The following is a 14924-nucleotide window of genomic DNA, read 5'->3' as shown; positions in this document are numbered from 1 at the left end:
TCAAGTTAATAACAGACAACATCTGACAAATGACATTACCGTTATTGCGTTACCATGACACCAGAGGTGGTGAAGGAGACAACGGCATTTGTGGCGACATCTGGTGATGTCATGTTCAACCAAGGTGTGCAAAAATCTATTTTTTTTTTAAGTTTGATTAACATTGATTCTTATTGCAATGACACATCCTGCATATCTACTGGTATAAAAGACTGGCAGTAACATAAAAGTTCAATAAGACGTGACTGCTCGCTTTTTCAGCAAGAGGAACTGTTTGATGCAAAAAAATGTTTCCAACGCAGCACATTTGGACAAAACATTATGTTTTACAAAGTGTTGCTGCAACTGCTGTTCTTCCTGTCAATTTATTTGATATCATGGTAACGTACTTACAGCAATACATACTGTTTATGCAATTTTACAAATTTTGTACAGTTGGGCGCAAAACACACTTTGTTCATTCAAATGTCTGGACCTGTCCAGGGGTCTTCGAAGAGATTTGTTATTTCACACCTCAAAACAAGCTCTTAAATCTAAGAATCTGCACTAGGTTAAAGAACTGTTAATCTATGTGACTGTGTTACTAGAGTGAGAAAGTTTGCACATAATGTATTCACACCAGTTACTTTTTTGGGGGGAGAACAGTAACAACAGTTGTGTATAAATGCGCAACTCTTTCCTAACCTAGAATGTACTGACATAGTTAACAAACAGCCAAAAAATAGCAAACATTAACACAATGAGTCCAACGAGGTGCTCACACCTCAGAATGAAAAACATTTTGTGGTTGTCCTACCAACAGCCTGCCTCCAACGCAATGAATGCACTCAACTGGATGATGCAATATGCATACACATCACACGACAGACTTGCTGTGATAAGGCAAGGCTGATCGAGGAACAACAAGGATACAGGCGATAAGAAAGGTTGGGGTGGAGTACTTGTAAACAACGGTAAAAAGAAAAACAAAACATTGCTGTACAGTAAAAGCACAGAAAAATGATACAGGCTAGGCTTTGGATTGTTAACAACAGCAATTAAAAAGGAGCAACGTCATTGTAGTCTACACATTTTATTATCACTGTCTTAGCATTCATCAGACAACATCCTCAAGCAACGCCATCAGTAAACAGACATCTTTGGCACAGTTTAATGACTGCCCTCCTTCTGTCACTTGGAGGGAGTCAGCATTTGAGCATACATTTTTGCCCACAAAACAAGAACAGAGCTTTTACTCAAAAATGAGTATATATTTGGGCTTGTGCAATAATATTGAGCATTTGCAGGTGGCTTGCAGGTGGTGATTTGTTCCTTTCATTTCTGTTCATTTGTTTCACCTTTCGCACCAAGTGGTTGATCCATGCAAAAATGTTTCACAAAAGCAGGTGCAATTCATTTACGAAAGGCAAAGAGGAGGGACCTCGAAATTAATTGTTTCAAAATCTGGTGTGAGACACTCTCTCAGCCCCACTTTTTGTTCTAGCTCAAAGCTTCAGGTTGATGATCTTAGGCTGCCCTGTGTCGCTATTCACGGAGCCCATTCTTGCACATGAAGGATGCAGTGTTTCTCATTGTATATTATTAAGACAGCAGATGTGTTGAGCAAACCTTTGTTTACAGTATACGGCAGCTCTGCCGGTCACAGTACAAATCAGCGAGGTGCCTCGCTCAGGTCAGTTGCGATAGCATTATCATGCAGGTGATAAGATAAAATGTATGCGTTGCAGCCATCACACAAAATGGTTTCCGTTGTTCGTTATTCCTAGCCATGTACATAGACATGTTGTCATGACTGATCTCACTCAGTCCAAATTGTCCCTGATCGTGCTAACCCATTCTTTTATAGCCAGCAGCCAGACAACTGCTGCTGCTACTTAGTTTTGTTCACTGTTACATCAAGCTTTGCTATCTGTGAGCGGCCGCCTTGACAAACTGCTTTAAACAGCAAGTATCAGAGAGCAATTGTTTCAGCGGGCGTCACCAACCCTACATAATGTTCATGGCTAGGGTGACGTGGTGATTCACAATCTTCTATTTACAGCACACGCAAGAACGAGACAAACACACAAAAAAAAGAATATGACACACAAGCACTGACTCGCAGCTAAAAGATTCATTGGCACTAAACTATATAAATAAGCACAGAAAAAAAAGAAAGAAAGACAATCAACACAACTGGTGAATAATATGGCAAAGTACATATATTCTCTATTAACCAACATCATTTGTAGGTAACTCGCCATGTCATTTATTGTTCATGTTCTTCATTTCTTTTCGTTAACTACTGTCAATGACAAATTAACATGCCATGACAAAGGTTGTACTACCTTGTAATTTTGACACAAATAAATAATACACAATGTTTCTTGCTATTTTTTTTTCAATTAGAGTAGTAAAAGTGCTATAGGCATTCCTGGTATCATGTCTTTTAGGAAAGAAATACCAGAATAAATTCAGGTTATAATATATCAACACTTTTCATCAATTTCTCAAAATTTCCCATGGCAGTTAAATGTTTAACTGCTCTGGTAATTCATATCACGTTTAGCAACAGTAAACCTATTACAGTAAAAGCTCGTTAATTCGAAATCGCTTAATTCGAACCGCCGGTTAATTCGAACTGATGCCCGGGTCCCTGCAAAGCCCTATGTATATCAATGGGCCGGAACGCCCGATAATTCGAACGTACCGGTACTCACGTCGGTTAATTCGAACTAGGAGCCGGCAGCCGACATTGCTTCTCGTAAATAGAAGTCGCCTCGTAACGAGTACAATGCATTGAAATTTTTTTTTTTAATATGCACAGCGACGAGAATAAATAATAAATAAATAAAATTATTTCCTTTGGTGTTTGGACTCGCATTATTTTAATACCCGCAATCGCCGACCTCAAAGAGTAGTAGTGCGTATTCCTCGATTACGATCCCAGATATGGCTATTTTGGCTTCGGCCCTAGCAGCCAAATGCAATGGCCATCTTTTTTTTTTTTGCCGCCCGCTCGTTAATTCAAACTCCTCTTAATTCGAACAATTTTTCAGTCCCCCACGAGTTCGAATTAACGAGCTTTTACTGTAGCTGCGAGTCAGTGCTGTGCGTATTCGCCATAGTCTTTGTGGTTTGTCCCTTGTGCGTGCTGTAAGTAGAATATAATGTTCACAGGCATATTCCGGTTTCCTGGATGTTGATGCCTGTCATGCGTACATTTGACTGTCTTTAAGTACTTAAAAAGCAACTAATTTGTTCATGAGGCATTTTAGAAAAATAGAAGAAAAGCACGTCTACCTTGTATTAAACAAGCTGTCAAGCAGAACCTAAAGCATCATTATATGCTTATCATATGATGCTTACAGCAGGTTATTTAGTGCTCTATAAAAATGTGGTTTGACTTTTTTTGCTTTGAAGAGTTATGCTGCCAACTTTTTGATGCTAATAGATCATCCGAAAGGAAAAAAAATTATAATTCACATGAGCGTAGCACGAAAGTACAACGGGAACCCATATGGTCTTCCCAGAAAGGAAGCTTTGCAGTTGAAGAAAAATTTGTCCTGGTCCCTGGGGTAGATCGACCGCCTTAAAAAGGTATTGGTCTCTGGTTAGATTCGCAGACAAGGACAAATTTATCTTCAACTGCGAAGCTTCCTTTGCAGCTTCATGCCATCTCTAAGATGGATGCAAATATCCCCCTTGAATTTATGTAACTTCCCGCACTTTGCTGTTGCCGCAGAACTGATTTGCCAGAGATAGGCAATATCTACTACCCTGATGGTTTTTTGACAGAAACTGTCGAGACCTCTTCTGCGATGCCGCAGAGGTTTTTGCCAACGGCTATGTACAAGTAGCCGCCGTGACCGTACTGAGCACCCCACGAGTTGCGGACAATGTAGTGCGGCACCTCACCCCTCAGGTCGTACCCGACCACTTGCACCGCGTGGTTCCTCCCCGCATCGCAGTGGTACCGGATGATACCGCCCAAGTAATCCTGCCACGCCGTCGCATCCACGGCTGTGGCTAGCGGTCCCACGTTGGCGATGAGGTCCAGCATCCGCTCCTCGTTGCCCACGAGCCTCTCGCAGGTGTAGTCGACGAGTTCGGCGGTGACGTCACTCGTGGTGTGCCGGCATTTCCCGGTGGACGCGGTGAACGGGTACGCGCCCTCGGTGACCAGCTTGATGCGGTTTTCGCGGAGCCACTGCATCGCTGAGCACGTGTCGCCCCCGTTGCAGCCGTGGTTGGAGTTGTTGGAGCAGTCCACCATCTGCTGGACGCTGAACTCGACCAGCTGGCCCGTCGCGATGGCGTACATGCTCTCGACGTTCTCGACGGTGCTGATGGCCCAGCACGCGCCGCAGTTGAGCTGGTTCTTGACGGGCGTCACGACGCTGCGGTTGCGCCAGTCGAAGTGGTCCGGGTATTGGCCCCGCACCAGCTGGGTCTTCTTCGGGGTGATCGGCTGTAGAAGGAGCGGGCCTATGTCGTTGTCGTCGCCAAGCGTCAGGTCGGGGAAGAGCTGTCGGACGATGTCGTCGAGGTCCGCCGGAGGCGACGACAGCACGTCGCGGCGGAACTCGTCCGGCGTGAAGTCCGAGAATCGGGTCAGCCCGTAGCGCGCCGAGCCGTCCGTAGCGTTGCGGCTCCTGCGCGCGATGCGGTCGAGGCTGTCGCGGAACGCGGCGAACCGCCGGTCGTACTCGGCGCTGCCGGGCTCGTAGCTCTTGTTGTAGCGGACGACGTACTGGGCGAACGCGTCTTCGACGCTCGACGCCACGATCGGGTGCCGCGAGTCATCCGTCGGGATCGTGATCGAAGCGGCCGCGGCGAATGACAGCTGCAGCACCGTCGGCAGCAGCGCGAGCGGGGTCGGCCGCATCGTCGCAGTGGGACCGCTGATCGGTCGAGCTAAGTGTCCGGCACTCCCGGACGACTCGGGCTGCTGCTGCTCTCTCGTTCGGATACATCACATATCGAAGTTTCGCTTCCCCCGCGCCCTTATCGCCTCGCGTGGTACACTTCTTATCGTGCGTTGGTCGCGCGGTCACTCGTGACAAAAGCCGCGCTAGCGGCGGCCGAGCAGCCGTCCCAGACTGGCCCGACACGCACGCAGACGCGCGCGCGATTGCCAGCTGCTGCGGAAGTGGGTGGGTACGGTTTATGCACGTGTGGGTTTATGCAACTGACGCAACATCGGCCAAGCTGCGCTTCCGTCAACGAAAATATAGCGTGCCTGTTTTGTTGGGGTAACAGTTCGAGCGGTCTTGCGCCTCATAAAAGACGCTGCAGCGTTGTTTAATACGAGTTTATTCTGTTGTACACAATCACAATTATGAAACTCGCGCTCTAGAACACGCTCGCGTTCACCTCCTTCCCTTCCCTCCCTTTCTCTATCACCTATGGGGTTAAATTAAAAAAAAATGCAAGATAGCTTCTTGCTTTGATTTGCGACGTATCCATGTAAAAATGTAGCTATTTTTACTCGCACAAGAAATTATGTTCGTAACTCTACGAGATGGGAACCAAGCTGTGACTGGCTGTGACCGAAGCTAGAGACCGAAACCATCCAAACAAAAATAATGATCGTGCCAATCCGGCTGCCCCATTCGCAAAGAGGTGCGAGAGTTACGATTGTGGAGAGAGTGTGCGTGTGTAACCGTGGTGTTCGTTCGTGTGTGCGTGTTTACGTACATGCAGCAGGTACAACGTCGCGTTATTTATTTTTCCGAAACCGCATGTGTGTGTGATGATGCGGTGTGTGCGCAGTCCGTGCCCACGCGCCTAAATGAACTGCTGGGCTCGCGTGACATCCTTGCTTGGGCACAGCGGCGTCCACTCGCTTTCGCGTCGATGCCCTCGCTTGCACGAGCTTGAGAATCGAAAGTGCTTCTGCTACGTTGCCGTTGGAAGGTCTCTGTTCGCGAACGCATTGCCAAGGTATCTTGCACTTGTGCGACACATGCTGTGCGGGGTGGTTTCGCTTCAAGTGAAAGTTCTGTGCTTGAGGTTGTGGTCGTCAACATACGCGACAGATTCAAGAGCGGTGTACCGGCCCTTACTTTCTTAGTGGGCTGTTTTTAGCAGCAGCCTCTACTCGTACGCAGCTCGGCTGAGTGCTCGGTGTAGTGTTTTTTTCTGCATTCGCTTGCGGTGAATGTTATGTATGCAAGTGTTCGTGGATCCTTGTTCCTGTATATGAAGTATGGGCTTAACGAATCGCGTGTCCGCCGTTGATCGTGTAATGAAGCGAAACTTGTCTCGCCCATCTTGACACAGTGAGAAGTGTACTGTGTGCCGTTGCTTTCTTAACGTACTGTTGCTTTTAACAGTGCATGCCTTCCTTTGCTCAGAAGCTTGGCGCTAGTTTTGCAACCTTTTTCGTGCGTGATACTTTAACATATGATGTCGGAAATGTTTCCCCTTGTAGCTGTGCTCTGCTATCGATCAGGTTTGTTTAGGGAACGCTATAAGCTGATCCTGGGGCTGGCACACTTCAAAAATGTTTCTATTTCTGGAATGACACTGATATGTTTCTATATATATGAAGTGTGCAGATATATAAGAACAGCACTTAGTGTTGCAATGAACCAAAATTTGATTAAATGCATTGAGACCATGCGTAATTTGCCATTGTACTGAGTTCTCAGACTTGTGCATGCCCAAAGTTGTGCAATATTTAATAGGCACAGTCTATACTTATGATTTTAGTCGTTGTTTGACCAAGTCCACATAAGACTGAATGATATGTAATGGAAAAATTATAATAAAAAACCCTTCTACATTCTGAGATGTATCAGCACAATGTGCTTAAAGAAACAGAAAGCACAAAGATGTGCACTACTATCAACTGCACCAAAAATACTGAAAAGTACTGCACAATGAGTTCCGAGACACTTTCGTATTTTGCGAGCTTTTTTTAAGGCTTGGAAAAAAACTTGCATGTAGCATGTATTGAGGAACAGAAAGCTGGATGAGGAATTTTTCAGGGTGGTCTACAATTTTCTCATTGACTCTATCACTCTTAATATTTGAGCAGTTGAATAATTAATTATAACTAATTATGCAATTAAGCAAAATAGAAAAAAATTTGTCTGATTCGTTCTAAGCAATGGCAAATAACATTAACTTGGTTCTGTCCAGCTACGTGTCACTTGCATAGATATTTAAATTTTGGCATCAGTTACGGGGAACACATGATATAGGCATGCGTGTGCCCCGTCACATAATTGCCTGACTGCACAATACTATGCATGACGTAAGAAGATTTGTGCAGGTCCTAGAGCGACATTCATGAAGTTATACTTCGCAGTGTACAATCTTCCAGGTGCCTCACTGATACAGAAAGAGGCGTTCTTGTTGATACTGTTGCCTTTTGCCTCATCACCATGACACTGATCTTTCACCAAAAACAAACTTGTACAGGGCAGAGTAGGACTTCGTGAATTCCGCTCCATTATGTGAGCTAGTTTTGTTACATTGCAGTTAATATTACCCTGTGAAGTGATGATGATGCACTCCAAGTAGTACATACATCAGTGGGTGGGCTCCTGTTATTAAACAGTTGATTTATATACCATTGTACTGTGGACTTTGCTGGGGCATCTGGTGTTTTGTTTATCCTATAAGAACTGTGTGCTCATATTGTCATAAAAAAATAATATGTCCTGTCGACCATATAACTTTAAGCTTTGCAGGGTGCTTGAGTGCTTGCAGCATACAATAATTATCATTGTCTCCAGTGTCAAAAGGAAAACAGACTTACCCTCCATTTTCAACACAGCCTGCTGGTTATCTGCAGAGTGGGTTCCAGACACACAGTATTATCTGTGCTTTGATAATAAGGTGCACTAGAACCTTGACAGTTTGTTGTCACGAATGTGGAAGTATTCCTAACTTTTCCTGCGGTGGCTAAATCCTGCACTGTGATTACAAATAACAAAAAGACTTGGGCAATGATAGATGAGAACTGCACTGATTTCCACATTATTTATTTTAGAATATTAGCATATATGTGTCCTGTGTGAATACGAAATACAAGAAAATGAAAAAAACCTGCATGAAATACACAAAAACAAGAACAATAATGAAAGGTGATGTGACGCCACGTATATGCAAGATCTCGCAAAGTGCGTTACACGCATGGGAAGAGTGCATATTGTTTAAGAGTGTCTGCCAGATAAACTGGTGTTATATCTTCCTTGCCCGTGGGCATGCAGGCGCTGCAGGCGACCACTGCTTTGTTTAGGCGAGATGGCGGCTTCTTCTACTTCCTCAGCACACGGCTCAGCTTCAGCTAGCTGCAGGAAAAATCGGCTTTCCAATGAAAAGTCTCCGTATCTCCTGCAGCATGCCAGCAACCCTGTCGACTGGTGAGCTACAACTGTTACGTTAGTGTGTCAGTATGATATCAGATGTGGACACATATGCATAGCATGCTGATCTTTGTGTTTTGGTTGCAGTAGCAATAATGTCATGCGGATAGACATAAAACAGCTTAAACGACAGAACTGAGAAGGGATGAATTGTGTGGCAAGGGACTACAATCAGCTATTGTTCTAGGGAAAAATGAGTGTTTGTGTATGCCTGTGTAGACTAACATGGGTTTAATGCTGCAGACTGTGTTTATGACGGGAGGGCCCAGTTATGTCTTTATTATAAGATCTACCTGTTGAATGTTTAATTTTGAGGAGTAGAGTCGGTGAAAGGATTTTAGCTTGGTAGCTTTTCTTCGCTCCGACAAATGCTCAAGTTTTTCCAATGTTGGCATCGAAGTTGGAGAATCTCAGCATTTAAGATGATTCATATATTAACTGAACACCTAGACATTTTACTTCTTTTACTTCATTTATACGGCTGCTCTGTATGGGTCCCATACAATGCTGGCATATTCAATTGAAGGTCTAACAGTAGATTGGTAGGCCTCCAGACATAATGCGCTGGAGGAAGTGCCAAATTTGTGTTTCGGTAACCCCATTCACATTACAGGGCTCATGTAATGTCTCAACTCTGATGTTCCAATTCAATTCATATGATCCGCCGCTATGTAGTGACCAATCCTGGTGAAAGTATTCAGGCCAGTGACGAAGCATGAAAAACAGTTGAACTGGACTGATATGTATGGAATGACTACATTATTCGGTCCCCATTCAATCGGCTAGCATAGACACACAAAAAATAAATTTTTGCAGGTAAGTACATACTGGGCTCTCTAAATTTGGCTGTATCATGTATAAAAGTAATACGTTTCCTATAAAAGCCAGCCACTTCAGAAGTATCAGTTGTTTGCTTTGGTGTTTGTAAATGTAAAACAGTAGCAATGCAGTTCACTTGTATGACAATAAAAAAAATACTTAAAATCTGATTGTTATAACCACTTCTTGTCACATCCATGCCAATTTTAAGCTTTTTAAAGTTACGGTGAATCTGTCATTAATTTATTAGTAGTAGGATCTATTAAATGCTAATTGTTATAGCTAGGAATCAATATCGGTTGACAGCATTGTGTAATGATGTTATTGTAAGATGCACGTTGGATATGACAACTATCTTTTGACTATGCTGAGAGAAAGATATGGCACTATACAGACAAATGTGAAAGGAATAGACGTGTACTGGTGCAACAAGTTTTATTAGTCTTCCGATGAGTTGCATTGTGGGAAAATAAGATATCAGATGGGAATGATAAAATCTCACAAAATGGGCAAAGTGGAAGAGAAAACATTTCGAATATGCCCATGTGGGTGTGGCTCAAAAAATTTTAACCAATCACACCGGGCTAATGATTAATTTGAAATAAAAATAGAGGGAAATAGTTTTATGTTATCCCGGGGCCCTGGTCGGATTCGTTTGAGATGTACAGTCACAATCGAAAGTTTAGAGACCGCGGCATCGGCAAAAAAAAAAATTACATTTTTCTGGTACAGGTCCGCAACGTGGAATTGCTTCAATACACCGCACTGGGGCAATGTGCAGACACAAGCTGTGCCACTTGATTCCAGCTACTATGCCCAGGATGTGGAAAAAAAGAAGAAAAAAAAAACTGAAAGAAAATATGCAGATGCAACGCACATGGTTGCAATCTGTCTGAAGTGAAGCTTTAGAGAACGGTTGATTTAAATGCTTTATAACTAACCACAATGCATACAATTTTGATTACATTCATCCTATGCAATGTGCAATCACATGCAATGTTTATGTTTATGCATTGAATCATTCACAAGGTATGTCTCCAAATCTGGTGTATGCACAGAAAAGTAGGGCACATATCAAGCAACACTTTAAGGATTATGTACCTCCTGTGTCACAGTGGTACATGCCCATTCTGGAGGATTGCCCAAGAACCGGCACACACACACAGCGCCACATACTGAATGGCTAAATCAATTAGAAGATGAAGTAAATTAATGAATCCATTATATATGATGAGCCATTCCATTAACAGGTCAGTGTGCTTTGGAGATGCATGTGAGCCGACATTATATCTTCAGGTTTTGTGTAGAAGTTTATATTTTTGCTACACAGCACAGACATGCACCACTCGCACTACCTTGTTGGTCAGCATACAAGGGTTATGTTAACATAAATAAATTTGCTGAGATACTGACTGACCCAGCTGACAGCAGCCAAGCCGAACTTGGGTAGGTAGGCGAAGAAAGTCTCACTTGAAAAAAAAAATTGCGGTACCATTGGTCTGCAAACTTTTGCTCATAAATGTCATCATCGTCATCATCAGCCTGTCTTTATGTCCACTGCAGGACGAAGGCCTCTGCCTGCGATCTCCAATTATGGCTGTCCTGCACCAAATGATTCCAACTTGCGCATGTGAATTTCTCAGTTTCATCACCCCACCTAGTTTTCTCCCATCCTTGACTGCGGTTCCCTTCTCTTGGCACCCACTCTGTAACTCTAGTGGTCCACCGTTTATCTATCCTACACATTACATGGCCTGCCCAGCTCCATTTTTTTCTTTTAATGTCAATTAGAATATCGGCTATCCCTGTTTGCCCTCTGATCCATGCCTCTCTCTTTCTGTCTCTTATGCCTAACAGTTTTAGTTCCATCGCTCTTTGTGCGGTCCTTAACTTGTTCTCAAGCTTCTTTGTCAGTCACCAAGTCTCTGCCCCATATGTCAGCACCGGTAGAATGCACTGATTGTATACCTTTCTTTCCACTGATAGTGGTGTTACGTTTCGCCTACAACGCGCGGTATAGCCGGCGCGGATGCAACGGACGCCGGAGCTTCGTTCAAAGCGGCGGACATTTTGGCCCGTTCGGAGCTCCCGCAGTCTCCCCGCCAAGCGCGTCCAGGCGTGTTTCAGTGCCACGTGTCTTCGTGTGTGCGTGTGTGTGTGTGTGCCCATGCTTGTCAAAGCGCGGCAGCCGGGGAGAGGAGCTCCCCAAGTGTGAAGCGAGGAGGTCTGACAGGCGCCAGCTTGGCGATGCGTCACTACACTCGTCTCAACGTGTCTCTCAGTCTGTCCGTACCCGCCGTCACGTGGTCTCGTCACGAGGCCTTCCTTCTTGCCCTCAACTGCGAAAGTATAAGAGCAGCTGCCCCGGACGCCAAGAGAGAGGCTCCGATTTCTTCTGTCGAGTTACGTGCTCTCCCGTCTCTCACTTCGGTCGACCTGACCGCCCGCTCTTTTGCGATGTTAGAATAAACCAGTTGTTCTGTTACCAGTCAACTCATGCTTTGCCAGGACCTTCGGATGCTTCCAGTTGTGCCCCAGGCCGCCAGGCCAACGCTACCCTTGGGGCTTGCGACCCAGATTCTAACAGCTGGTTGCCAGCGGTGAGATCGCGACAACGGAGGCCAGCAGCGAAGATATGCGGTTGACTGTATGCTGAGCAGCACAACGACCATCCGGGAGCAGTGCAACGAGCCCTGTGTGATGACTGGTTGCCTGCAGCGGAACGACTGCGCTGAATTCTTGGCTGCGAGGTTTGGTGAGTGCGGGACTTTCTTCTACTGAGTTTTGCCAGGCTTTTGTTAGTGTCAGAAACAGAGCTGGTAATTGTGGTTGTCGTTGCTGCCGGGTTAGTTTGCGGCAAGACAATAGTAGGCAGTAGAGAAAGCAGCATTCAGAGCAGCCATGGATTTGAAGTCGTTGCGCAAACCGAAATTGCTGGAGCTTGCAAGAGAGTTGGGTCTGGATGTCTCAGACAAACTCAGAAAACCAGAACTGCTGAGGGCTATTCTTGAGTTAGAAGCTGAGGATGACGAGCTGTCGGAATGCCTTGAGACCATTGAGGAGAGGGAGACGGCAAAAAGACAGGAGCGCGAACTTAAAGAACAGAAACAGGAGCGCGAACGAAAAGAGCAGAAAGAAAAAGAAGAGCGCGAACACGCTTTGGAAATGAAGCGTCTCGAGATAGAGATGGAACGCGCTCGTAATGGAAGTCAGGCACACGGTGCAGGAGAACGAGTATCGTTAAAAATGACTGACCTGATGCGGCCGTTTAAGCTTGGAGAGGACATTGGTTTGTTCCTGGTTAACTTGGAGCGAACGTGCGAGAAGCAGGGGTTCTCTCGGGAAACGTGGCCACAGCGCTTGCTCACTTTGTTACCCGGTGAGGCGGCCGACGTAGTCGCTCGCTTGAAGAGAGAGGAGGCAGAGGATTTCGACCAAGTGAAATCGAGTCTGCTAAAAAAGTACAGGCTGTCAGCGGAGGCGTTCCGTCGGAAGTTTCGGGAAAATGAGAAAGGCAGAAGTGAGTCATATACAGAGTTTGCCTACAGGCTAATGTCAAACATGCAGGAGTGGCTCAAAGAAGAGAAAGCGTTTGGTGACCACGAGAAAGTTCTGCAGTGTTTCGGGCTGGAACAGTTTTATAGTCGGTTACCTGAGAACGTGCGGTACTGGGTCTTGGATAGGCCAGACGTTAGTACGGTGGCTCGAGCCGCTGAGCTAGCCGAGGAGTTTGTGACGCGTCGGGCTCGCGGAGCTAAGGACGGTCAAAAGGGTGAATTTGGCTCCAAGTTTGAGAGGCCGAAGTTCACGCCCATGAGAGCAAAGGGGGACAGACGTAGTGCGGATGCGAGTGAAAGCAGTCCGACCGAACGTAAGGAGACGGCGGCAGCCGAAGCCGAACGCAGAAAGCGGTTCGAGACGAGGCAAGCGCGCGTTTGTTATACGTGCCAGAAGCCGGGTCACTTTTCGGCGCAGTGTCCAGAAACAAAAACAAAAGTCGTGTTTTTGTCCTTATGCAGCACTGACGAGAACATGAAGCTTCTTGAGCCTTACATGCGAGACCTCCTCGTGAACGGGAAAGAGTGCCGAGTGCTTCGCGATTCCGCAGCTACGATGGATGTAGTTCACCCCTCCTACGTAGAACCCGATATGTTCACGGGCGAGTGCGCATGGATCAAGCAAGCCGTGGAAGCTCACAGCGTGTGTCTGCCCGTAGCAAAAGTGCTTATTGAAGGACCTTTCGGAGCGCTTGAGACGGAGGCCGCAGTGTCATCTATGCTGCCCCCCCAGTACCCGTACCTATTTTCGAACAGGTCTGATCACCTCCTGCGCGAGAAGGGGCTTTTGTTTGGTGAGGCTAGCGTTCAGGCCTTAACCAGATCGAAGGTTCGGGAGCTCGCTGCAAAGGCGGTAGTTGCGGGGCCGACGTTGTCGAACGATGAGAAAGGGTCAGAGGCGCAGCAAGCTGATATTCAGAGCACGCCCGAACTGAATAAAATTGAGCCTGTAGCGTTAAAGGCACCAGATACTGGAGAGGAAATTCCCGATGCGGGAAAGTTAGAAGAGCTATCTGCAGATTTGCTCATCGCGCCTACGTCAGACGGACTTAATAGGTTGCTAAAAGTCAGCCGGTCGGCTTTGATAGCCGAGCAAAAGAAGGATGGCAGCCTAGAAAACATACGCTGCATTGTCAAGGAAGGTGTCGCCAAGAAAAATGCTCGCTTTGTGGAAAGAAGTGGGGTCCTGTACCGAAAGTATCTAGACCGCAGAGGAGTGGAGTTCGATCAGCTGATCGTGCCTCAGTGCTACCGTCAGGATCTGTTGCGCTTGTCGCATGGGGGTTCGTGGTCCGGACACCTAGGAGTTAAGAAAACTAAGGTCCGTCTCTTGCAAGAGTACTATTGGCCAGGGTGTTTTCGGGACGCAGACCACTTTGTGAGGACATGTGACACCTGTCAGCGGGTGGGCAAACCAGGGGACAAATCGAGGGCGCCGTTGAAGTTGGTACCTATCATTACGGAGCCTTTTAGACGGCTCGTTATTGATACAGTGGGACCTCTGCCGGTAACAGCCACGGGGTACAGACACATTTTGACTGTGATCTGCCCAGCGACAAAGTTCCCTGAAGCAGTGCCGCTTAAAGAACTCAGCTCAGTTGAGATAGTCAATGCACTACTGTCCATATTTGCGCGAGTTGGTTTTCCTGCGGAAATCCAATCAGATCAGGGCACAGTGTTTACTAGCGCTTTGACGACAGCCTTTCTCGAAAGGTGCGGGGTAAAGCTGTTACACAGCTCAGTGCACCACCCCCAGTCGAATTCCGTTGAGAAGCTCCACTCCGTCATGAAGCGCGTGTTGAGAGCATTGTGTTTTGAACATCAAACTGACTGGGAGCTGTGTCTGCCTGGGGTGATGTTTGCATTACGTACCGCGCCGCATGCGGCCACGGGGTTTTCGCCAGCTGAGCTGGTGTACGGTCGCTCGCTGCGGTCTCCGCTTCGCATGCTTCGAGAATCGTGGGAAGGCAGGGGCGACGACCCAGTCGTGGTGGAGTACGTGCTTAGGCTCCTCGAACGCTTAAGAAGGGCACAGGAGTTGTCAGGTGAAGCAATGGCAAAGGCCCAGCAGAGGGCCAAGATTTATTATGATCGGACAGCCAGGGGCCGTCGTTTTGAGGTGGGCGATGAGGTCATGATATTGCGCACATCGCTAAAGAACAAACTCGACGTGCAGTGGGAGGGCCCA

General features: G+C 46.4%; 2 protein-coding genes across 3 annotated transcripts in view; one reads left to right on the top strand and one right to left on the bottom strand.

Annotated features, from left to right (window-relative positions):
• Positions 1–349: 349 nt before the first annotated feature.
• On the bottom strand, positions 350–5110 carry LOC140219785 (cathepsin O-like). Its single transcript, XM_072289631.1, has one exon. The coding sequence runs from the start codon at positions 4865–4867 to the stop codon at positions 3755–3757; it is 1113 nt and encodes a 370-aa protein (XP_072145732.1). The 5' UTR covers positions 4868–5110; the 3' UTR covers positions 350–3754.
• Positions 5111–5604: 494 nt separating this feature from the next.
• The window catches only part of LOC126526454 (spermatogenesis-associated protein 20-like), a 53125-nt gene continuing 43805 nt past the window's right edge, over positions 5605–14924 (top strand). Inside the window, exons 1-2 of one of the 2 annotated variants that reach the window (XM_050174367.3) lie at positions 5605–5925; positions 8205–8357. In XM_050174367.3, coding sequence (XP_050030324.2) covers positions 5774–5925; positions 8205–8357 — 305 coding nt within the window. In that variant the 5' untranslated portion in view covers positions 5605–5773. The remainder of the gene's footprint in view (positions 5926–8204; positions 8358–14924) is intronic. The other variant, XM_072289629.1, reaches the window with a different exon arrangement.

This window comes from Dermacentor andersoni, chromosome 8 (assembly GCF_023375885.2).
Source record: "Dermacentor andersoni chromosome 8, qqDerAnde1_hic_scaffold, whole genome shotgun sequence".
Taxonomy (NCBI): domain Eukaryota; kingdom Metazoa; phylum Arthropoda; class Arachnida; order Ixodida; family Ixodidae; genus Dermacentor; species Dermacentor andersoni.
Note: the sequence above shows the minus strand (reverse complement) of the source record. Positions and strands in the feature narration are given on the sequence as shown.